At 43.9% G+C, this 26,336-nt stretch overlaps 1 protein-coding gene across 1 annotated transcript in view; it reads left to right on the top strand.

Moving 5' to 3' along the window:
• The window catches only part of CDK7 (cyclin dependent kinase 7), a 268,354-nt gene that overhangs the window by 130,178 nt on the left and 111,840 nt on the right, over positions 1-26,336 (top strand). The window contains exon 10 of the mRNA XM_029575717.1: positions 22,785-22,934. Within this exon, the coding sequence (XP_029431577.1) occupies positions 22,785-22,934 (150 nt within the window). The remainder of the gene's footprint in view (positions 1-22,784; positions 22,935-26,336) is intronic.

The raw sequence follows: 26,336 nt of genomic DNA, 5'->3' as shown, positions 1-26,336 counted from the left end.
ATCTGTGATTGTCACATTCACCCTGAAAAGAGTCAAAAAATCAGTGTGTCTAATTCCCAGATTTTGGATCTTTAATAGGAATTTTTTTCAGAATGCAATGCCTTTGTTCCTCATATTGTCCTATTAAATCTATATGATAGCATATATGGATCACATTCTGGAAGAGGCACAACATTTCATTTTCTTCAGGAAAAACAAGAGAGATTTGTTCATTTAATGAACACGGGTGAGGAGTGACAAGTGAGGAGAGCATCTGGTCTGTTTGACTTATGATACTTTTGAAATGGCATTGAGAGCTGCTGCCATGGCTGTTGGCACCACCTGTCTCTTATGGTTGCAGGTCTCATACCTGAGATAATGTGCAGGAAAGACCTACAGATGTGCCGTACAGTGGAGAGAACCTCTCTGGAGATCAGGTCAAGGAAGCTGTGAATTTCGCCAAAAACAACTATTTTCCACTTCAGATCCTTCCTGATATCTCTGAACCACCCTCCACCTTTAAGAGAGAGGACAGATGAGACAGTTCAAGAGACATTTTCCTCTGTTCACTTATCCCCTTCAGCAGTAGAGCTCAAGGCCTTGCTCACATGATCACAGCCCTACATGGCAACACATTGTCATGTTGGAAGTCCATGCAGTACAAACCACACTGAGGATAGTGCCTCAGTGCTAGTTTATCAATAGATAAGGTAAAAACATTCCCTGACTTACGATGAGCATAAATAAATAGGTAAAATAAATCCAGTTTGCAAACATGGTTAGGGCAAAGCTTAAATCCAGTCCACCTATCTAGTTCAGTTCAGTTTCCACAGTAATTCCTTTCTAGGGGCAGGCACAGGAAATGAGACAGTTTCTATTTACAGGCTTAACCTAGAGCTTCAATACTTTCATATTTCATAACATCAGTATACATAGGGAGGAGAGCTCATGGGTCTTCCACCTTGATCCTATGCTGTCTCTTGGCTGTCTAAAGGATAGGATTATCTTCTTGACATGCCAGTATACCTTTTGAATCCCTTGAAGACCAGTTTAGATCCTTGAGGTTAGGGCCATACATCAGGCCATCAGTAATTTGGGTCTGGATTTCTCAGAGCCATTCTGTGGCTGTACGTCCCAGGCCCAAAACAGACCATGCTTCAAGGCCAATTGCGCAGTAGGGTGGAAGGGCCCAAACCACAAAGTTGAGCAGACATCACAAAGGTAAAAGTATAAATCTTAAAGTTCACCAGTTATTCGATTAAAAAATAGTGAGTTTATAATAATTTTATAACAAATGCACTCGACAGTAAAGAGTAACTAACTGTCCCCCAACACGGACCACGTTTCAGAGAGCTGCATCGGGAGGGACCAGATCAGGAGTTTGAAACAGTCATAAATAAAGTAAATGGCATCACAAATGGAAAATTTCCAGAATTTCAAGGCCTATATAAATATAGTAAATAAATATAAATATAAAACAGCTAATTTTATATCCCCTCCCAAGCCACATGCCCAGTCATCACATCAAAATGGAGTAGAGTCTGCAACATAAGCCCTATGAAATTATTTATTTATTTATTTAGAGCTTTTCTATACCGGCATTCATGATACAATCATATCATTCCGGTTTACAGGTAACAGGGGGTGTGATAACCTTGAACATTTAACAAGTGTAGAGGAAACAAAAGTTACAATAAAACAGGGTTGCAAGAACTGGGGGAAGAAGGAGACAAGAGTAACTTTAAAGTAGAAGTTATTTACATTGTGCTGAAAGGTCTCTTAATAGTTGTTTTGGTGCATCAATTAGACTCGGGGAAGGCTTGTTTGAATAACCAAGTCTTAAGCCTTTTTCTGAATGTTAATAAACATGGTTCCTGTCTGAGATCCGGGGGTAGGGTGTTCCATAGAGAAGGTCCCGCTGTAGAAAAGGCCCGACCTCTAAAAGCTAGATGGTGTGTAGATTTGGTTGGTGGAACAAGCAGGGAGCCTCTGTAGGCTTCTCTGATGGGTCTGAATGAAGTGTGTAGTCTGAGGGGGGATTTGGAGGTTAAGAGGGGCTTGGGAATGGATGGTTTTATGGATGATGGTGATGGATTTATGTAGAATTCTGAAGTGAATTGGTAGCCAGTGTAAATTTTTGAGAATGAGTGAGATGTGGTCTCTTCTTCTGGAGTTTGTCAGGATTCTGGCTGCCGCATTCTGGAGCATCTGAAGAGGTTTGATGGATGAGGAAGGGAGACCTAGCAAGATAGAGTTACAATAATCTATCTTGGAGAATATTATGGATTGGAGGACTGATCTGAAATCTTGAAAATGAAGGAGTGGTTTGATTCTTTTTAATACCTGCAGCTTATAGAAGCAATTCTTGGTTGTGTTGTTGATGAAAGTTTTTAGATTCAGGTGGTTGTCTATTACTACTCCTAGGTCTCTTGCTTGGGTAACAATGGTGTTTACTGGTGCACTTTGTGGGGTATTACTGTTTTCCGGGGAGATGAGAAGACGTTCAGTCTTAGCTGAGTTTAGAATCAGGTTTAAGTTTGCGAGGAGTAGGTTGATCTCTCGGAGGTAGCTTTCCCAGTGTTTGAGTGTTTTAGTGGGAGATTCTTTGATGGGGATCAGGACTTGCACATTGTCAGCGTATAGGAAGTGTTTTAGTTGAAAGCTTAGTTTGATGGCTATTGACACAATACCCTTACTAAATAACATACACATGCTTACTGTGACTCCTACATCGCTCTAAGCTTCACAGCAAGAGGTATGGAAAAAGGATTGCACTCATAAAGAGGGGAGTAGCTGGCTTGTTACGGCGGTTTACTACCCCAAACCAAATATGCCTGATACTTCACTTTCAATGCATATACAGCATAGCTCTCTGCTTCAATGACAGGGGAGAAGAATAACTGATACTTCACACATCCAGCAGAGCTCTCTGCTACAACGGCAAAGGGAGAAGAAAAAAGGGTTCGCACTCAAAACGCGGGGAGTACTGGCTTGTTACGGCAGTTACTACCCCAAACCAAATGTGCCTATACTTCACTTTCCATGCATATCCAGCATGGTTCTCTCCTGCATCGGCATGGGAGAAAGAACTGATACATCAGCCATTTCCAGCATAGCTCTCTGCTTCAAGGGCAGGGGGAAAAAAAAAAACAAAAAAAAAACAAAAACTGCAGCTGGCATGGAGGAAGAAGGTATATGTTGAAGAGACTTGGGGATAGGGAGGAACCTTGAGGAACTCCTAGTGAGGAGTTGATGCGTGGGGATTCTTTATTATTGATTCTGACTTTGTAACCTCTGTTACAGAGGAATGTTTGAACCATGTGAAAGCAGTGCCTGTTATTCCAATGTCCGATAGACGATTGAGAAGGATGGAGTGGTTTACGGTGTCGAAAGCTGCCGATAGGTCAAGGAGAATTAGTAAAAAAGATTGTCCTTTGTCTAAACCCATGATGAGGTGGTCTGTTAGCGATAAGCGTAGGGTTTCAGTGCTTAATGCCTTGCGGAAACCATATTGGGTGGGGTGCAATATTTTGTGGTCTTCCAGGTAATCGGAGAGTTGCGAATTGACTAGTTTCTCCATAATCTTGGCTACAAATGGAAGGTTGGAAATGGGGCAGAAGTTGTTTGGATTCTTGGGATCCAAATCAGGTTTCTTTAGGAGAGGTTTAAGAGAAGCAAGTTTTAGGGCGTCTGGGAAAATTCCCTGTGTTAAGGAGCAGTTAATGATATCCGCCAGTGGTTTGGAGATGGTGTCGGGTATTAGCAGGAGAAGTTTTGATGGAATGTGGTCGAAGAGATGGGATGAAGGTTTCATTTTCCTTAATAGGGATTGAATCTCTAAAGCGGTGGTGGGTTCGAACGAATCCAGAGAGATTCTTTTATTTAGGGGGGTGGTAGGAGCTGGTAGGCGAGTTGGAGCTAGGGGGCAAGAGGGTTACAAGGTTGGAGATTTTGCTGTGGAAGAACAGAGCCAGTTCATCGGCTTTGGATTGTGCTTGGTCGTTAGGGATGGAAGGAGTGTTGGTTTGTGTTAGTTCGGATACGTAGGAAAAAAGGGCTTTTGCATCGTAGACCAGGTCGTGAATCTTGTGAGCGTAGAAATCGCTTTTTGACTTTAAGGTGGAGTTCCTGTAGTGGTGCAGGGCAGTTTTGTAAGCGTCTTAAATTTTGTAAGTCCTTAAATTAGACTTAAGGACCTAATGATTTGTACCTGAAAAGAGAGGGAGAAGGATATAATAGAGATATTCAGCTACCTAAAAGGTACAAATGATTTACAAGAAGCAAATACTTTTACAGTTGGAAGGAAGCTGTAGAACAAGAGGTAATGAGATGAGGCTGAAGTTAAGTATAGGAAATATGTATTCACAGAAAGGATCATGGATCTTGGAATGGTCTCCCAGTAGAGATATTGAAGAAAAATACAGTACCAGAATTCAATGAATGGAATAATCACAGAGGACACTCAGTTGTGAGGAAGCAAAGGAAAAGACTGAGATAAATTTGGATCACTGGGATTTCAACAGGAAGGAAAATTAACAGACTAGAAAGGTCTTACAGTCTATCTGCTGTAATATTGTCCATTTCTATTATGAATGTAATACTTGAAATCTTTATGCATATGTTTTGGAGCATATATAAAATGTAGGGGGGAATCTTTTTATAAGCACCATGAAGGTATATTTTTCTTATTAATACAGGTATGGCCTATTACTAAGTACTATAGCAAATATAAAGTAGAAATGATGAGCGATACATGCTGAGGAAATCCCAAAACATAGAGGTTTGGCATTAAAGAGTTAGGATCCCTTCTTATAAGGATGAGCAAAGTCAATTGTTTTTAAAAGCCAGAGGAATGCAACTTTAATATACATCTAATTAAGTGAAGAAAAATTTTAAAGCGATTTTATATCAAGAAATACAGGATTTCCGTCCCCCGACATGGTCCGTGATTCGCCACAATGGCTGCATTGGGAGTGACCAGTGCAGAGCAACATAACAGTGGTATAAAGTCACAATGAACAAGAAGCCAAAAGTGGCCATCTTGGCGTATGGGAAACACGATGAGTTTACAAATATTGGGGCGGATTTTAAAAGGGTTACACATATAATATACTTGCGTAACCCTTTTAAAACAGTCCTGCGCACGCCGAGCCTATTTTGCATAGGCTCGGCGTTGCGCGCATGTCCCAGGGCTTGAAAAATGGGCGGGGAGCGGGCGGGGGCGGGACGGAGGCCTCTGGCACAGCGGTCGTGCCAGGGGCTCTCGCACTGGCACTCGGCCAGCGCGTGCAACCTACGCCTGCCCCAAGGCAGGCGTAAATAAAGAAATGAAGGTGGGGGGGGATTTAGATAGGACTGGGGGGCGGGTTAGATAGGGGAAGGGAGGGGAAGGTGGGGGGGTGGAAGGAAAGTTCCCTCCGAGGCTGCTCCGATTTCGGAGCGGCCTAGGAGGGAACATGGAAAGCCATCAGGGCTCCAATAGGGCTTGGCGTGTGCAAGGTGCACAAGTGTGCACCCCCTTGCGCGTGCCGACCCTGGATTTTATAACATGCGCGTGGCTGCGCGCGCATGTTATAAAATCGGGCATAGATTTGTGCGTGCTGGGTTGCGTGCACAAATCTATGCCCGCGCGTAGATTACAAAATCTGGCCCAAAGTGTATTAGCGATACAGAAATTGGATGAGGTTTTGGATTCTTTGCATATTATGACTTTTTACCACTGTTATGTGCTGTGAACTGGTCCCTCCCAATGTGGCCATTGTGGTGAAACACGGTCTGTGTCAGGGGACTAAAATCCCGCTCACGGTAAAAATGAAGCAGGCCCAGGTGTGCCGTGAGCAGAGGGTGTCCCACTCGCAGCATGCCGGGGCCTGCCAAATTCTATATAATTGTGCAGGATGGGAATTCTGCGCTCTTCAGTAGCGTAGAATTCCAACAGGATTGTATGTTGTTTGATGTATCTGCTGTTTTGAAATATTATATTGGTGTTTTGGGACATTTATAAACATTTTCATGAGAATTTAATTATTGGATGTTCTATTTATTAGTTGTTTGAAATATTTATTATTTTTAGTAGTATGATTTTATTATGATTGTTTTATTTTTCTTGATTTGTAAGAGAGGGAGCCTGTGTGAGGGTGTGTGTATGGGTAAGAAAGAGAGCCTGTATGAAGGGATGTGTGTGTGAGAGAGAGGGAGCCTATGTGTAGGGGGGTTGAGCGAGAGAAGGAGCCAGTGTGCAGGGTGTGTGAGAGAGAGACATAGGTAGCCTGGGTGAGGTGTATATGTGAGAGAGAAATGGAGTGAATATGGGTGTGTGTGTGTGTGTGCAAGAGAGACAAAGAGCCTGTATGAGGGTGTGTGTGTGTGTGTGTGCAAGAAAGAGAAGGAGCCTGTATGAGGGTGTATGCAAGAAAGAGAGGGAGCCTGTATGAGGGTGTGGATGTGTGTGTGCAAGAGAGAAAGAGGGAGCTTGTATGAGGGTGTGTGTGCGCAAGAAAGAGGGAGCATGTATGAGGGGTTATGTGTGTGCAAGAAAGAGGGAGCATGTATGAGGGTGTGGATGTGTGTGTGCAAGAGAGAAAGAGGGAGCTTGTATGAGGAGGGTGTGTGTGTGTGCGAGTGCAAGAAAGAGGGAGCATGTATGAGGGTGTGTGTGTGTGCAAGAAAGAGAGGGAGCCTGTATGAGGGGGGGTGTGTGTGTGTGAGAGAGAGAGAGCCTGAATGAGAGAGAGAGAGAGAGTGTGTGTGTGAGTGAGATAGAGAGAGAGGGAGCCTGTATTGAGGGTGTGGGTGTGTGCAAGAGAGAGAGGGAGCCTGTATTGAGGGTGTGGGTGTGTGCAAGAGAGAGAGGGAGCTTGTAATGAGGGTGTGAGTGTAAGAGAGAGAAAGAGGGAGCATGTAGGAGAGTGTGTGTGTGTGCGCAAGAGAGAGAGGGAGCCTGTATGAGGGTGTGTGTGTGCGCGCGCGCGCGAGAGGGAAGCCTGTATGAGGGTGTGTGTGTGTGCGCGAGAGAGAGAGGGGAGTCTGTATGAGGGGGTGTGTATGTGCACTAGAGAGAAGGGAAGCCTGTGTGTGTGTGAGAGAGAGAGGCGGACAGAGGGGAGCCTGTGTGAGGGGCAGTATTGAGAGAGGGGTCAAATTCTGGGAGTGGATATAGTGGAAGGAATTGAGCCTAGAGAGAGAGTAGAAGGTGGAGGAGTTAGGGCTTGAGAGGGCAAAGTGAACGGAGACTGGCCCAGGGGAGCAGGGAGAGAGGGTAGAAGAGACACACTTATAGTGAACTTCTAGGGAAATTCTGCTCAAAATATTTAAAACTCTACATATTTAAGTAATATTTTTTCTGTATTACATTTTAAATTAATTACTTAGACTGTCATGTATATTGTGTTATTTTGTCCTAATATAAAATATGCAGAATTTTGCAGAATTGTAAGGTTTTTGCCCAGAATTCTCCCAAGTGTAAATAATGAAACTAATAAGGATTAAAAAAAACTCCTGCTCTCCATATCTGGGATTTGTTTTTATTTCCAGTCACCTTGTGATTGTCATGGATTTGGGAGAAAGGGGGCACACAAATTGTATCCTCTCTCTCACATACCCATGTTCTTTCATACCCTCTCTCTCACACATACACCCCCTCCTTTGTCTATCTTCTCACAAATCATTTAATTTTTCCATGATGGCCTTATCTTCTCTAAGTGCCCCTTTAACCCCTCAATCATCTAACAGTCTAACTGACTCCTCGCAGGCTTTCTGCTTTGGATATATTTTTTAAAGTTTTTATTGTGAGTTTTTGCCTTTATGACCAACTTCTTTTCACATTTTCTCTTAGCCTGTCTTATCAGTGTCTTACATTTCACGTGCTAATGCTTATGATTTATCCTATTTTCTTCTGATGGATCCTTCTTCCAATTTTTGAATGAAGATCTTTTGGCTAAAATAGCTTCTTTCACCTCACCTTTTAACCATGCCGGGAATCGTTTTGCCTTCTTTCCACCTTTCTTATGGGCTGATACAGTAAGGTGTGGTAGAAAGAGGTGTGTTAGTGCCCGGCGTACCCGTGTTTGCCGCACGCACAGTTCGGATCACCTACCGCTCGATACTGTATTTAAATGGCATGCAAATTCAAGCCGCGTCCAACGCGCATCCATGAAGCGCAATCCATTTTACTGTATAGGCGCGCTGGTACCTGTCATTTCAAATGACGTTTGAAATGACAGGTACCAGGAAGTGGATGGTTCTCCTACAGACCCCGCTGCCTTGAGCGCCCGGCGCCAGCAAGCCCCAGCAGCCGGCGATCGGAGGCAGGGAGCGCAACAAAGCACCCTCCTTCGGACGGACAAGAGAGATGAAATTTAACAGTCCCAAACCAACCCAATCCATAGGAAAAAAATGCTTCTCGCACTTAGCCGCCCAGTCCCAAACCAACCCAATCCACAGAAAAAAAAATGCTTCTTGCGCTTAGCCGCCCAGTCTCAAACCAACCCAATCCACAGAAAAAAAAAATGCTTCTTGCACTTAGCCGCCCAGTCCCAAACCAAACCAACCCAATCCAATCCAATCCAAGCCACAGCAGAGAGAGACGAAATTTCACAGTCCCAAACTTTCCCCCAGCCCCCGCTCACCTGCCCTGGCCGCGGCCATGCAAGCCCCCAGCAGCAGCAGTAGAAGGGCGTCGAGAGAGAGCGGCTTCAGCAGCCCCGCCGGCGAAGGATGAATACGTGCACCCCTGTACGTCCAATATGGGCGCTCAAGGCAGCGAAGGTGCATGCGCACACGCCGTGACAGGCTGGACGGATGGTATTTTTAACAATGACCACGCCTCTTGCACACTTTTTCCCTTTTAGCTGCACCTTTCAGTTTTTTTCTTTTTTTCTCATTTTATCAAAGTTTCCCTTTTGAAAGTTTAACATGAGAGCCATGGATTTTCTTACTGCCCCCTTTCCAGGCATTAATTCAAATTTGATCATGTTATGATCACTATTGCCAAGCGGCCCCACAACCGTTACCTCTCTCACCAAATCCTGCGTCAACTATGCTACAGCACAAAGGGATCACACCCTCGCTACCCTTCACAGTTTGCTGAGGCCAAGAGCTCAGTGGACTTGCTTCCGGCCTCCGCTATAGCCGGCTTAGCACACCACTTCCAAAAGCAGCAGGATCAGCTTAATATTATGGCTGGATATCTTCAGGGCATTGCAGCTCAGCCTACTTCGGCTTCTGCTCCGGCACCTGTTATGTGGCTTGCTACTCTTGCTTCACCTGCCTCTGCAGTATGATTGAGATCCATTAAAATGTAGAGGCTTCCTCAACCAATGTCGGATGAAATTTGATTTGCAGGCACCCCTGTATCTGACTGCCCAAGTCAAGGTGACTTATATTCTTTCCTTGTTGGGCGGCACCATTCTGGAATGGTCCTCACCCCTTTGGGAAAGGGATGCTCCATTCTTGAAGGGACCTAATGCGCTTCCTGCACGAATTCTGGCAAATATTCGATGAGCCTGGTCGCACGGCTTCCAAGGCATCTGCGCTCCTACAGTTTAGGCAAGGCTCCCAGACTGTGGGAGAGTATGCAGTTCTGCACTCTGTCCTCTGAACTTCAGTGGGACACTGACAGCCTGATTGCAATTTTTAGACAAGGACTCTGAGCACATTAAAGATGAGCTGGCTGCCCTGAGCCTGCCAGATACTTTGGAAGGCCTTATTAATCTAGCTGTATGGCTAGACCTGAATTTCAGGATTGGGCTAGAGAGAAAGAGGCTTGGCTTACTGCCTCGCCCTGAATTTCCAGCTTCTTATAACCTCCTGCTCTTCCTTGTTGCTGGGAATGCACAAGTAAAAACCATGCAGGCACTGTAACCTTAGAATTGTGATACTCTTATGAAAGCCAAAAGTCCACAGTAAACGAACAAATAAGGATTTGGCTGAAGAAAGAACTCTATGTATGTTCTCTAGCAACCATCATACGTGGCCACAGTGAGCTGAGTGGCTTATATATGCAAGCTCGTATAGCTACTGGGCTTGAATAATCATAGGTTGCAGAGAATGTTCAAAGTGCTACCACTAGGTGCCAAACAACTACCGTGTGAGCACTTATCTGATTCCACCTGTAGCAGATTTATGCATATAACCCTGAAGGGCTGCTCCAACACTGCGAGCGTACTTAATGACTGCAACCAAAAGGCTCTGTAAGTTGTTTTCTTCTCACCAGCCTGACATTGTTCCATTGTTACTTTTAGCCCTGCAGGCATAATTAAGAACTGTTTTTTGTTTCCACACAGTACCACAAGCACATTTCCACACAGTACCACAAGCACATTTCCTGAAGGATCCCTGAGGAAGGAGTCCAATACTCCGCAACACCGCAGTGTTGGAGCAGCCCTTCAGGGTTATATGCATAAATCTGCTACAGGTGGAATCAGATAAGTGCTCACACGGTAGTTGTTTGGCACCTAGTGGTAGCACTTTGAACATTCTCTGCAACCTATGATTATTCAAGCCCAGTAGCTATACGAGCTTGCATATATAAGCCACTCAGCTCACTGTGGCCACGTATGATGGTTGCTAGAGAACATACATAGAGTTCTTTCTTCAGCCAAATCCTTATTTGTTCGGGCACTGTAACCTTAACATGTGCTTATACTGTTCTGCATCTGGGCAATTCGGAAGTCACTGCCCAAATAAGCCAGGAAACTCAAGGACCTAGGCCTGGGGGGAGAGGCCACCCTAGGTCATCCCTGCAACTCTCCACAACTACTAGTTCCAATGCCTGAATCTCTTGGAGACATTCTTGTCTATGTTCTTGCCTTTCTGGATACAGGTGCTGGGAGCAGCTTTATCTATGAGGCTCTGGTCCAACATTACTGCATACCAACTGTTCCCTTGGACACCTTGCCTGGACATGTTATAAGAGCCACCGTAACACTGACAATGCAAACAGGGATGCTGTATGGAGGGCAAATCAGCCTCTACATATTGTCCAAGGCAGTCAAGGCAATTATCTTGGGACTACCCCACATTGATTGGAACATGTTGCAAATCACCAAATGAGGTCCTACCTGCCAGGAGCAATGCCTTGCCAAAGTGTTGCCTGTGGTGCCTGTGGCTCGGACAATTACCGCAGAGCTTCCAGATATTCCATCATAATATACCAGGATTGCAGAAGTTTTCAGCAAACAGCAGGTGGAGGTCCTGCCACCTCATCGCTCCTATGATTGAGCCGTAGTCTTGGTCCCCGGCAAGGTTCCATCCAGAGGCATAGTATACGTATTCTCTGCCACTGAAACAGAGGCTATGACCAAATATATTGAAGAGAACTTTGACAGAGGTTTCATTCGCCCCTCTTCCTTACTTGCAGGGGCTGGATTCTTTTTCGTAGGAAGAAGGATGATTTGTTACATCCCTGCATTGATTATCATGCTCTTAACTCTATTACCAAGAAGAATCGCTATCCTCTTCCTTTGATCTTTGCCTGCTTTTGGGGCATGCAAATATTTATCAAGCTGGACCTTCAGGAAGCATTCAACCTGATCAGAATCTGAGAGGGTGACAAGTGGAAAACAGCCTTTAACACCCATGATGAACACTATAAATATCTAGTCATGCCCTTCAGATTGTGCAACACCTCTTCAGTTTTCCAATTTATGGTGAACGAGAACTTCTGGGACCTTCTCTACTCCCATATGGTAGTTTACCTGAATGATATTCTAGTCTTCTTAAAGTCGTCATCAGAGCATCGACATCATGTGAAACAGATCCTCCAGAAACTCCATGAGTACAACCTCTACACCAAGTTAGAGAAGTATATCTTTGAACAAGAAGAACTTCCCTTCTGAGATATATTATTTCTCATCAAGGTCTCTCTATGGACCCAGATAAATTAAAAGCTATACTTGAGTGGTCCTGGCCTGTGGACCTTAAAGTGCTGCAGAGCTTCCTAGAGTTCGCAAATTACTATAGGCAATTAATCCATGATTATGTCTCCTAACTAAAAACGGACACCAAGAACTGGACCACAGACACTATCCAAACTTTCAAGCATCTCAAAGAGGAGTTCATCTTTGATCTGTGCCTACACCATCCAGATCCTTCCAAGCCATTCCCCCTGGAGATAGATTAGCCTACCCTCGGGATAGGCACTGCCCTCCTACAGCATCGCCATAATGGTACTCTCGTGACCTGCTCCTATTTTTCAAAGAAATTCTCTCCGGCAGAGAAGAATTATACCTTTGAGATCATGAGCTACTAGCGGTCAAGCTAGCCTTGGAAGATTGGTAACACCTGCTGGAAGGGGCTAAGTACCAAATAACTAACTGTATGATTCACAAGAACCTAGAGTATCTACTGTAAGAACAGAGCTGAACCCCCGACAAGCCTGATGGTCATTGTTTTTTAGTCTGTTTGATTTGGAGTTGCGGTACAGTCCCACTGAGAAGAACAGACTAGCTGATGCCCTCTTATGCTCCTTTGATACCGAGGGCTCTCTGGAATCCCCACAGCATATCATTGACCCTGCAAAGATTGTGGTTGCTGCCACGTTTATAGTTCTTCCTGGGAAGACTATGGTTCTCTGATGCCAATGACAGAAGGTTCTTCAATAGGCTTATGACTCGCGCTTGGCGGAGCACCCAGGTATCACCCAAACGTTGGACATAATTGTCAAACACTACTGATGGCCTCAGATACAGACCAATGTGAAACGTTATGTAGAGTCTTGTCCCTCGTGTGCCATGAATAAGAGTGTGCGAGCACAACCTTGGGGTTTGTTATAGCCACTGCAAACCCCCGAGGAACCCTGGACCCATTTGGCCGCTGATTTCATCACTAACCTGCCCCTCTCTCATGGGAACACCACCATATAGGTGGTAGTAAATAGGTTTTCTAAGATGGCTCATTTCATGCCCCTTCCGGGCTGCCCATCTGCATCTGAACTTATTAAACTTTGTCCAATATATCTTCCATCTGCACGTATTCTCTCTTCAGATCCTTTCAGTCACAGCCTGCTACTGGAAAGGCTTGTGCAGGAAGTTTAGAATTAATGTTGGATTTTACCTAAGTTACCACCCCCAGAGCAATGGATAAACCGAGTGTGCAAATCAGAGTCTCAAGGCCTTTCTATGAGCCTACATGAACTAGCGGCAGGATAACTGGGTCCCCCTCCTCCCATGGCTGAATTCTCTTATAATAAACATGTGAACGGTTCCACAGGGTCATCACCCTTCTACATCATGTTCAAGCACTATCCCAGTATACCCAGACCTGTTCTGATCTCTAACTCTCTTGCCAGCAGCTAACCTGATGGGACAGGAATGCTAGGAAACTGTGGCAGAAGATACACTGTCTCCTACCTACAGCAAGTGGTGGAGTGATTTAAAAAACACAGAGACAAGAAATGCCATCCAGCACCTCAACTTTGTCTGGGAAGCTTAGTTTGGATCAGCACTAAAAATCTATGATTAAAGATGCCATCTCTAAAGTTTGCACTATGATTTGTACGTCCATTCCCCATTGAACAACAACTGGGCCCTATGCCTTAGAAACTCAAACTTTCGGCATCTTTACAAATTCATGATGTTTTCCACATCTCACTGTTGAAACCTGTCATTCTCTCTTGGCTGGGCAGACTGCTCCTCCAGACCACCAAAGTTACTACAGAAGAAGGCACTGAATTTGAGGTCCAGGAGATTTTAGATTCCTGAAGAGTCCAAAACTAGTTGCAGTATCTTATCTCCTGGAAGAAATATGGACCCGAGGAGAATTCTTGGGAGCTGGCCTCCAATCTGCAAGCCCCCAACTCATATCTGAATTCCACAGGAGATACTCCAGGAAACCCAAGCCTAGAAAACGGGGGCTTTGGAGGGGGTGTACTGATAGGAACATGGCTTGTGGGATGGCCCGTGAGCCTCTGTACTCACCTTGATGCTGACAAGAGTGGCCCAGGGCGCCATCAACATGCTCCTGTGGCTAGGATAAATTATGAAAAAAATCACATATATTCAACGTGAACTATTGAATAAGGTACACCCTCATACATAAGCTATTGTACATTTACGCTGGAACAGCGTTTTAACTCTTATGCACTTATTACAAATGTGCCTGCTCACTTAAATTAATCATGGGGTAACCCTTTTCATTTCACATTAAATTATGCTGCTTTTTTTAAGCAGAAACAAATTTTTTTTAAATTCTTGAAAGGTTTTTGTTTGAAATTTTGAACCTCATTAAAGGTTTACAACGTCAGTTCCAACTTAATAAGAAGACATCAGTGGAATAGAAAACTTATTTTTTCAAAAAAAACAGACTAGAGCAAAAAGCTTGTCAGCTCTGCTCGGCCGAATGCCCGACACTGCTGGTGTTTCAAAGGCTTCTTCAGGGGCTTTAAACACTAAAGGATGGAACAAAGAACATATTTAGCACAAAGACGCCGACATTCAGGTTACACAGTTTTAATAGCGTAAGCTTACATGTCCAGAGTTGGAGAACAAATTATCTGTTGTGCGGCATAGCAAAGGACCCGCCATCTTAAAACCGACGTATTTAAAGCCTACATATGGTCTCAAAGGCGACCAATCAAAACAGAGACAAAGAAATTTCAAAGCATACTATTGGAGGATTAATGGTGGGCCCTTTAAATTAATGAGGACCATTCAATGGCATCGTTCATACCCCAGGGAGATTCAGTGGAAAGTTTGAAAATCCATCTTTGCTCTCTGTAGTTTAAGAGGGTATTAATATCTTCTCCTCTGGTGTTCACCGGGACCATATCTAAAATGATCCATCGTAGATCCGAGAAACTGTGATTTTTCTGATAAACAATGTTTTACGATCGGCGCTTCGATGTTGCCTGTGTTAAGTCTGCTTCTATGTTCTCTCAGTAGTATTTTGATTGGCCTAGATTTCCGACCAATGTAAAGTAGGGGACAGTCGCATTGTATTAGGTAAACGACATGATGAAAATTGCAGTCAGTTATAGATTTCCTTTTATACTCAATGTTGATAATCGGATCTTTCCAGATTTCTCCAGTCATAGCATTATGACACATGTCACAATGACCGCAAATTGTATGGAGACCAATTATAGGTAATTGCGGGGAGATCGGTGGTGCTGCTCTCACAAGATAATTTTTAATGTTCGATCCTCTCTGAAATGAAATTAGAGGTGGTTCTGTGAACATCGGATGGAGTTGGAGAACGTGCCAGTGTTTATGTATGCTCTTAACAATATCTGATGCACGATTTGTAAATTGCAATACATAAACATCCTGGGAAATAGTTTTTCTACTTTAATACAGTAGAAGTGATTCTCTCAGAGAATATAACGCCCTTTTATAGGCTGATCTGATGACTTGAAAAGGGTAACCTCTTTCAAAGAATCACTTGGCTAAATCGTAAGCTTGATACTTGAAATCTTTTAACGAAGAACAAAGGCACCGTAGACGGAAAAACTGGCCTATTGGGAGGCCATTTTTAAAGGCGCTCGGATGGAAACTTTGATTCTCAAGAGGTTGTTCTTATTAATATTCCTTTTGATACAAGGTGGTCTGAATTTGTGTACTGTTTTAATTATCATAATATCCAAGAAAGGAAGTTGTGATAATCAACTTGAGATGTAAATTTCAAGTCATTAATCTATCGTATTTAACCATATGAGGAATCGTTTGTAGACGTAATTTGTCTGATTTCCAGAAAAAAGGAGGTCATCGATGTAACGTATTCCACAGGCACACGTCTTGAAAGAAGGAGATTTGTAGATTATCTGTGTCTCTAGCCGGTTCATAACCAGACTATTAAATGGATCATAGTTGTTATATGGCACATATGATAACCCCAGGTCAAGAACATGCTTCTCGTCTTCAGTAAGTGGTGTGTTCGATAGATTTACTACATTGGATCTGGTTTTGATTTGGATCTTGTTTGAGGACCGAACCATTCCTGATGGGCTTGGAAATTGGATCTCTCCGTTGAAAACCGGGCATTCCTTTGCTGCCAACTTCCTCTTCGACCCGACCCTAAAAAAGGTTGAGCATTAGCTGTGTTTTGACCATTCCTATAAGTTTTATAGGTACCATCACTATCTGAACCATCTGAGTTATCACTACCAGAGTCCTCGAATGTGACTTGACAAGGTTTCGATTGTTCATCTTTATTTAGCCATTTATATATATTATTGGTGGCATAATCATTTTCATCTCTTTTCAGTTTCTTAACCTTAGCTTGCTTGAGAGTGGAACAAAAAACTTCTAAGGCTGTTGCATGTTTCTTAATGATTTTATCCAAGTGAATCACTGAAAAATCTTCCTTGATGTTAAACTTGTAAACTTCTAAACTTTCTGTAGTCTCTTGGACTGATGTCTTAGTTTGCTCTACTATCAACACTATGAGATCGATAGAGCATTTATTCAGTATTGAGACCCATTTGGCCATAAATGCTTCATCCTCTTGAAAGAGAAATGGCGCTTTCGTCATGCGCAATCCCCTGGGAATAATTTGTTGTCCTCGGTTGCTCCCGCAGTACCTAAACCTGGTTATGAACCGGCTAGAGACACAGATAATCTACAAATCTCCTCCTTCTTTTCAAGACATGTGCCTGTGGATACGTTACATCGATGACCTCCTTTTTTCTGGAAATCAGACAATTACGTCTACAACAATTCCTCATATGGTTAAATACGATAGATAATGACTTGAAATTTACATCTCAAGTTGATTATCAACAACTTCTGTTCTTGGACATTATGATAATTAAAAACGGTACACAAATTCAGACCACCTTGTATCAAAAGGATATTGATAAGAACAACCTCTTGAGATATCAAGGTTTCTATCCTTTAAAAATGGCCTCCTGGTGGGCCAGTTTTTCCGGTCTTCGGCACCTTTGTTATTCGTTAAAAGATTTCAAGTATCAAGCTTACGATTTAGACAAGTGATTCTTTGAAAGAGGTTACCCTTTCAAGTCATCAGATCAGCCTAATAAAAGGGCGTTATATTCTCCGAGAGAATCATTTCTACTGTATCAAGTAGAAAAAACTGTTTCCCAGGATGTTTATGTATTGCAATTTACAAATCGTGCATCAGATATTGTTAAGAGCATACATAAACACTGGCACGTCTCCAAACTCCATCGATGTTCACAGAACCACCTCTAATTTCATTTCAGAGAGGCTCGAACATTTAAAAATCATCTTGTGAGAGCAGCACTACCAATCTCCCCGCAATTACCTATATTGGTTCTCCATACAATTTGCGGTTCATTGTGACATGTGTCATAATGCTATGACTGGAGAAATCTGGAAAGATCTGATTACCAACATTGAGTATAAAAGGAAATCTATACGGATTGCAATTCTCATCATGTCGTTTACCTAATACAATGCGACTGTCCCCTACTTTACATTGTGTCGGACATCTAGGCCAATCAAAATCTGACTGAGAGAACATAGAAAGCCAGACTTAACACAGGCAAACATCGAAGCGCCGATCGTAAAACATTGTTTATCAGAAAATCACAGTTTCTCGGATCTACGATGGACCATTTTAGATATGGTACAGGTGAAAACCAGAGGAGGAGATATTAATCCCTCTTAAACTACAGAGAGCAAAGATGGATTTTCAAACTTTCCACTGAATCTCCCCGGGGTATGAACGCTGCCATTGAATGGTCCTCATTAATTTAAAGGGCCCACCATTAATCCTCCAATAGTATGCATTGAAATTTCTTTGTCTCTGTTTGATTTGAGACCATACATAGGCTTTTTAAATACGTCGGTTTAAGATGGTGGGTCCTTTGCTATGCCGCACAGCAGATAAATTTGTTCTCCAACTCTGGACATGTAAGCTTACGCTATTAAAACTGTGTAACCTGAATGTCGGCGTCTTTGTGCTAAATATGTTCTTTGTTCCATCCTTAGTGTTTAAAGCCCCTGAAGAAGAAGCCTTTGTGAAACACCAGCGGTGTCGGGCATTCGGCCAAGCAGAGCTGACAAGCTCTTTGCTCTAGTCCGTTTTTTTGGAAAAGATAAGTTTTCTATTCCATTGATGTCTTCTAAGTTGGAACTGATGTTGTAAACCTTTAATGAGGTTCAAAATTTCAAACAAAAACCTTTCAAGAATTAAAAAAAAAATGTTTTGCTTAAAAAAGCGGCATACTTTCAATGTGAAATGAAAAGGGTTACCCCATGATTAATTTAAGTGAGGCAGGCACATTTGTAATAAGTTCATGAGTTAAAACCCTGTTCCAGTGGTAAATGAAACAATAGCTCATGTATGAGGGTGTACCTTATTCAATAGTTCACGCTGAATATATGTGATTTTTTAACTAATTTGTTTTATACCTTTCATCACATATTTTTACCAGTTTTTCTGATATTACCTGTGGCTAGGATGCCCATCATCTCCTCTACGCCACCGAGCGTGGCTCCGCACGCTGCCATCCTGTGCTTTTCTGGAACTTCCTTAAGCGCACGTGCATTCGTGCACATTATATGTGCTCTGTGGCAGGAAACACCGAGCAATGCCCTCCGATGACATCAGGCTGACTGGCTTATTTAAGCAAGGGCCTTGCAGCATTACCTGTCTTAGCAACGAGTCTCCTGCTTTGCAGTACATGTTGCTTGCGTGTTCCTGGTTTCCTGTTCTCCTGCATTATGATTCCAGCCTTGTCTTCTCCAGCCTCCCTCGTCCAGCCCATCTTGTCCAGCCTTGCCTCGACCTATCTGCCTTGTTTAGTATCTTCCATGTGTCTTTGTCCGCCCTTGGCCTGACTCTTCTGATCTTGACCTCTTGCTTGGCCCTAACCACGATTGCCTGCCGCCTGGACCTGACTATTCTTGTTATCTGCCTGTCTGATCTTGGCCTGTCTCTGACTCCATTAGTCTGTTGCCTGCCCTGACCCCTTTGTGCCTTTAGACTCTAGTTCTCTTCACCGCCCTAGGGACCTCCCTAAGTACTGCCGGCTGACAGAACACAAGGGCACAATCTGCAGGGGAGGTGGCTGGTATACGTGAAGCTGCAGACAACCCTGCTATGAGCACATTAACCAGCTGCTGGCGTAGGTCTCATGGGTTTGCTTCCCAAGGCTGTATCAACTATGCCGCAGTACAAAGAGCTCACACCCCCCTTCACATCCACATGGTATTAGGCCTACTGTAACATGTCTCGGGCATGGGCTTGGCCCTCCAAAAGCCATGAGAAAACAGAATGACATTGCAATAAACTTAATATCAAAACAGCACTAACTTCAGCACTCAAACAGCAACAACCCTACCTATGAAAAGGTCGCACTGCAAATATTACACCAGGCCTAAAACACCAATAAACCCCCTATAAGGAAAACAGAACAAGCCAAGCTGTTACAAATCCCTGCATAGAAACTACACACTACTGGAATACCTCACCTCAGTTACACATGCAGTACAGATATCCCCTCAAATGCAGAATATAGAGATCATAAAGTATAAATAGAAATGTACAGACAAAAACTGAACTCAAAAGTGCAATAACCAAATTCTGTAAACAATAGAAAAACAAACATTACCATTCCTCATGAAACAAAATTAGTAAAAACATACCAATAAAAACAATAATTCAAAACAATTAACAAATAAAATAACATCAAATAAGTAAAACTCATAAAAATTTTCCAAACACCCATCAAATAACACCTAATAATTAAAACTAATAAGGATTTTTTAAAAATCCCCCATTATCAATAGCTAGGAACTTTTGATATCCAGATGCCCTGAAATTATCATGCTTAGCAGGCAGAGAGAAAGGGATTTGTGCACACACATGCATTCTCTCTCACACATTGGCTTTCTTTCTCTTTCTCTCTCTCTCACACTCACACACTCTTTCACTCTCTCACACAAATACATGCCTACTCTCTCTCTCACATATACACTCATGTTCTCTCTCATTCTCACAAACACACACACACACACACACACACTCATGCTCTCCCTCCTCCCTCTTTGAAGTAGCAGCAGCAGCAGCAATAGTCTCCTTCAGGCCCTGCAACGAAGGGAATGATTTTGAGCTGTGGGAGCTGACCCACATCAGCTTTGGGCACCTTCCAGCAGGGCAGAGCATGCTGTTCCTCTTCCTAAGGCTAAGCCAGCTATGCTACTAACTTCAGCAGGGTTGCATTGGCCATGTTGTCAATTTTGACGGGACAGGGCTGTGCCACTGCTTTTCTTCCTAGGGCCATACTTCCTCTTCCAACAGGGCTGTGCTGTCCCTTCTCTTGCTAAGACCCACTAGCTGCACTATCTATTCTGGCAGGACCATGCTATTCTTGATGGCATTGGTGGTACTATGGCGTTTTTCAGTAGCGGTAGCAGCTCTGCCCCCCAACTCCGCAGCAGTCTTGCACCCAAGTCTCCTCTCCCCTCTGACCCTCTAATTTCCCAGCAGTCTTGCTCCCTAGGTCCTCTCAGCATCCACACTCTCCAGCAGTCTTGCTTCCTCTCTTCCCAGACTCCCAATCCCCAACAGTCTTGCTCCCCTCCCAGACTTCTACTCCCCAGCAGTTTTGCTTCTCAGCACCCTCTCCGACCCTGACACCCCACTCCCAACAGTCTTGCTCCCCAGCCCCTTCTCACCTCCCAGATCCCTAGGTGCTGGTAGACAAGAAGGAAGAAGCAGTTTATGCTAAATGGCCTCAATCTTTTGATTCTTAGAAGCAGGGAGGTGTGAATGACAGGATCGCAGCAGTGCTGTGGGGATGATTGCAGCATGGAGAATGGGGCGAGAGAAGGCTGTAGCAGCGCCGGAATGTGATGGCCACCTGCTGCTGAGCCCCCATTAAGCCTGGTGCCCAGGGCATTGGCCCCCCTCCCCTCTTGCTACGCCACTGCTTGTTAAGCCATTGCTTGCTTTGAAGTAATGAGAAAAAAAGTTCCTTTTTTATTTTTAATATTAGTTCTTTATGATTTAATGGATTATATTTTCCTTTTTCACATTTCCAACTTTTCTTACTAATTGGTTAAAAAATTGCATGTCTGTAACACTAAAAATTATGGGACCAGAAGAACGTGTCTGTGTTCATATGAAGTCTTCAAACTGAGTGAAATTTGCCATCGGCAAGATGGCGGCGTGAGCCAGACACTGAAAACTGCTCCTTGTTTCCTTCTGATTTTGCTTCTTTGTCCTGAGCTATGCCATCTAAAAGAAAGGGGAAGGTGTGCGCCCCCACACTCTCAACATTTACCAGGGCAGCAACTTATGCCATCTTTTGTGTCTGGTTTGGCAGTGATGGAAGGGGTAGCTAGCCCCACTGCGGTTGTGGGTGAAGGAGCACCTGTTTCGTCAGAGGTCACCTTAAGCCCCCTGGTTCCTTGGCTCTCGCAGGCTCCAAGACTTTTGCTGCTCCTGCACTGCTACCCCTGGCGTCGCGAGATGATGCACTATTGGCGCCGGGGGGGGGGGGGGGGGGAGGAGTCTGAGTGGATCCTTGCTGTCTCAGCTGCAACTGCCTTCTCCGGTGTTTGAGGACTCAGGAAGCGTTGGCCTAGTTATGTGCTTGGCTTTCTTCTCTCGCTGAGATCCAGGAAAAGCTGTTGGATCTTGCTGCATTGGCAATGATTGGTGCCTCAGATACTTTGGTTCTTGGGTCTCCTGGTGAATCTTTTTCTTTACTATCTGTGTTGGCCGTTGTCACCTTAGAAGCCGTATGGGAACTGATAGCAGGCTTTGGGCATTCCTTGAAGGATTGTAACACAAAAATTGACCATCTATCAAGTAAAGTTGACACTATGGGAAAAAATTATGATTTACAGCTTGGCGAATTAAAATCCCAGATTACAGCTACTGAGTCTGCTATCGTGAATGTTCAGTCCTTTAATGCAATAGTGATTAAAGATAGAAATAATTTGTGTCGAAGACTGGAATATCTTGAGAATCGCATCAGTCATTTGAAACATTGTTTCCTTAACTTTCCATAGGTAGTGGGGGAGGATTCTTACTGCACCGTAAGGAACGATTTCATTGAAATTCTTTATTTTAATCCTGATAAAGTTCCTTCAATAAATAAAATGTTTTTTCTTCCGACTGTTAACAAAGTGAGGTCCTCTCAGATTCAATCTGCTCAAGTACCTAATGTTTTGAAAATCTGACTGATTTCTTAGAGGACTCCAACACTGAAATTTATGAATGTTCTACCCATCTTGTTTCTTTAATGTCGGAACAGGAATTAAGTGAGGTGAGGAAAAGATATTTTAGGACTATCTCCTCTCTATTCTATAGGCAGATGATTCTTATTTTTCCTGACTTTTCTCGTTCTACAAGAGAGGAGGCAAGACTTCCTTGCACTTAGGTCTCTGGCTGTATCTTTGGGTTGTTATTTTCGTAGATATCCCTGTAAATATGTAATTTGATTTTATAATGATAATTTTGTGTTCTTCCTGCAAGAGCAACTTAAGTCTTTTATTAATTCCAGGAGTGCTTTGTCTTCTCGTCCTAGGAATTAGTAGGTCTGTATTGATCCTATTGATATATCACTGCTAATACACCTTAAGCTAGTTTCCTATATTTTTTTCCCTTTTGTCTCCTATTATTTTTGCCTTCCTTTTTGCATTGTTTTTCTTGTAAAGATGATTTATTGGATGTATTTCTATTTATGATTATTTTCCTTTATTTGAATTGCATAACCAATCATCTCTTTTTCTGTAAGGTGAATTATTGCTTTATGTGATGAAATTTAAAAAAGAACAACTGAGTGAAATCTTTCTGATGGCCTGACTAATATACTGCCAATAGTCTTGAATGTTGCATCTAAACTAATGGTCTGTTTCTTGTCTCTTCTCTAGGGTATGTCTGGCCTTCCTGATTATGTAACATTTAAAAGTTTCCCAGGGACTCTACTGCAGCATATTTTCAGTGCTGCTGGAGATGACTTGCTGGACCTTTTACAAGGCTTATTCATCTTTAATCCTTGTGCACGTCTCACAGCAACCCAGGTAAATTTTTTTTTTTTTTTTTTTACTATACTTATGACCTTATATTACAATTAATCACTGAATGTGTTATAGAAATAGAAATCTGGAGGCGATGACTAAATTAGTTCATTATGCAGTTTATGCCTTTCTTTGATATTTTTAACAAAATACTAATGAAGTGTATGCAAACGTATGCTTGTCTTTAAAGTTTAATGAGGTGCTAATTACTGAAAGGAAGATATTGGGCTGGCTTGTGGCTCAGGTGGAGAGCGCTGTGTGCAGCCATGCAGAAGGTTCTCATTTTATCTCAGAGTCAGGTTTTATGCTCCCCTGGAGTTGCAGATTCTGTGGAGGCAATGTTCAAGGCTCCCAGAGGGTGATACCTAGTGGCTGAATTCAAGGGTCCCGGAAGGAGCCCTGGTGCATGACCCATGGCCCATGACCCATGGCCATGACTGTCACTGCAATGACTAGACTAGGTATGTTAGCGGGAGGGGGATATAAGGTGGGGAAAACTCATTGGGTAGTTGTGAATGATGGCTCACAGCACCAGCTTCCAGCCCAGGTTCTGACTGAGCTGGAAGTACAAAGAAGCAGAAAAAAAAACCAAGGAAAATATGTTGGGAAGCATAATGCTATTTGAAGTCTGCTTAACACCCTTTGAGAGAGACCAGATAGTGGTACAAGGTTCTGTATCTTAGTAACAAATCAATGCATTAAGTCACCAGGTCATATCTTGACAAGTCCAAGGAGGAAGCTCCACTGAGGCCGGTGTACTTGCCACGGCCTATAGCCCCCGTCCAGTTCCATCGGTGCCTGTGATCTCTGGGGGGATGGTCTCCCGTGAGACCCTTTACCACCAAAGGAGCAAAGGAAGTCTCCACCTGAGGACTTAACCTTCGCTGGTTTTGTGAAGTTGATGGTGGAGGCCTTCCCATTCCAGTTGTTGACAGAGGAGGATGCCAGGCACAAGATGCTTGAGATCTTCCAATTTGTGGAGGCTCCTGAGGAGACTTTGGCAGTCCTGGGTCACAAGATCCTTTTGGAGTTGCTGCTGAGGATCTGGGAACAACCCCTCGGTATCTCCTGTCAATAACAAAGCAGACGGGGTTTACCTTGTCTAGAAGACTGTCTGATTCGATAATCATCAGCTGCCCCACAAGTCTGTGGTGGTTTAATCACCCCTCAAGAGAACCAAGCACTCTCAGACCCACTCCTTGGAGCCCCAGGGAAGGACCACAGAGCGATGGATGCTCTTGGGAGGAAGGTGTTCCATGGCACCATGATTATTGACTGAATCACTGCCTACCCAGCTCTATATGAGCCAATATTCGCAGGATATCTAGAAACAGGTGCAGAAGGTGACTGAGTGGCTGCCTCAACAGCAGCAAGACAACCTCCTGTCACTGGTGTGCAAGGGTTTGGAGTGTGCAAAACACGAGGTCCGTGCGGCCTACGATATTTCGAGACAGCATCGAGAGTCTCTGTAGCGGGAATCGGCGCCCACAGAATGGCATGGCTGCGGGCCTCGGGTCTCTGCCTGGAGATACAGGAACGACTCACTGATGTGCAGTGTGCAGGAGAGCATCTCTTTGGAGATAGAGTGAAGGACGCTGTGAAGTCACTAGGTTTCGTTCTCAACTCCCCAAAGTTCCATCTCAGTCTGTCACCTCAATTGGACTTCATCAGAGCTCTGCTAGACCTGGCTCAGACCAAGGCTTTCTGCCTTGCCAGAGGGCTGTCACAGTACCGGCCAATGTAGCGGACGTTCAACAGAGCCAGTAGGTAATAGCTTGGCATATGTTGAGGTTATTGATCCACATAGCTGCGACCATCCATGTTACTCCCTTGGCACGATTACACATACACAGAGCCCAATGGACCCTGAGGTCTCAGTGGCAGCAAGCAACTCAGAGCCTCCAAGATTGCATCCAAGTCACCGTGTCTCTCAGGGACTCCTTGTCCTGGTGGCGGGTACTTTCCAGTCTGGAACAGGGAATCTCCTTTCAAATTTTGTTAACTACAGCTGCATCTACCCTGGCATGGGGAGCTCATATGGATGGGCTCTGCATCCAGGGTTTATGGTCCGCTCAGGAATATTCATATCCATTCAACTTCCTGGAGCTCCAGGCAATCAGGTACACACTATGGGCTTTCAGAGATTGGCTGTTCAACAAAGTTGTCCTGATCCAGACTGATAGCCAAGTAGCAATGTGGTATGTCAACAAGCAGGGAGACAGGGGATTGTACCTCCTGTATCAGGAAGCAGTCCAGATCTGGTCATGGGCCCTGTCCCACAGGATGGTGTTCAGGGCCATGTACCTGGCCGGGGCGGAGGACGTGGTAGTGGAAGGCTGATAGCCTTCAGACCCCATAAGTGGTCCCAGGATCAGGATCAGGATGTAGCAAATTGGATACTCCTCCTCTGGGAGAGCCCAGACATAGATCTTTGCGTCACCCTGTAACAGGAAGGCGCTTCAGTTCTGCTCCTTGCACAGGATAGATGGCAAAACAGCTTCAGATGCCCTCACCCACCATTGGGGCTCATGGCTTCTGTATGTATTTTGATTCCTTAGTGGAAAAAACTCTCTTGAAGCTTCGTGAATTTAGAGGGACTATGATCCTCATAGTCCCTCATTGGCTGAGACAGATCTGGTTTCCACTCCTTTGTGAATTGTCCATCTAAACCGATCAGTATGGGGACTTCCCCAGATCTCATCATGCAGGATCAGGGCAGGCTGTGGCATCCAGCATCCAGGCAGGCTCCATATCTTGTCGCTCACAGCCTGGATGCTGAGAGGTTAATTCTGCAGCCACTTGATCTTTCAGAAGAAGTGTCTCAGGTCCTGGTGGCTTCTAGAGAGCCTTCTATTAGAAAGTCCTACAGATTGAAGTGGAGGAGGTTTTCTGTGTGGTATGAGCAGAAGGGCACCAGATCGTTCTTCTTCCCCAGATAAAAACTGATTAATTACCGTCTACATCTATCAGAGGCTGGTTAAATACCATCTTAGTAGTATTGGAATTGCTGGAAATGCGCTCTCTTGGATACAATCCTACCTACAAAACCGCCATTTCACGTCCTATCTGATAACACTGAATCTGAACCTATCAGTCTCCTCAAAGTGTCCCCCAAGGCTCTTCCCTCTCCTCTACCCTCTTTAACATTTACTTACTTCCCCTTACCACCCTTCTCACCAATCTGCGTATCAAGCACTTTATATATGCAGACGACGTGCAAATTCTTTTCTCTTTCTCTGATTCCCTCCAAAACCGCACTAGAAAACTGGGAATCCTGCCTTTCTCCATTAACCAACTTCTCACAGACATGCATCTTGCTCTCAACCCCCAGAAAACTGAGCTACTTATCATTTCCAAAAGCAGCCACACCAGCAATCCCTCTCTCACAGCATCGACATCATTCTC

This window comes from Rhinatrema bivittatum, chromosome 1, assembly GCF_901001135.1.
Source record: "Rhinatrema bivittatum chromosome 1, aRhiBiv1.1, whole genome shotgun sequence".
NCBI classification, from domain to species: domain Eukaryota; kingdom Metazoa; phylum Chordata; class Amphibia; order Gymnophiona; family Rhinatrematidae; genus Rhinatrema; species Rhinatrema bivittatum.
The sequence above is the reverse complement of the archived record's forward strand: the minus strand, read 5'-3'. Positions and strand labels throughout refer to the sequence as shown.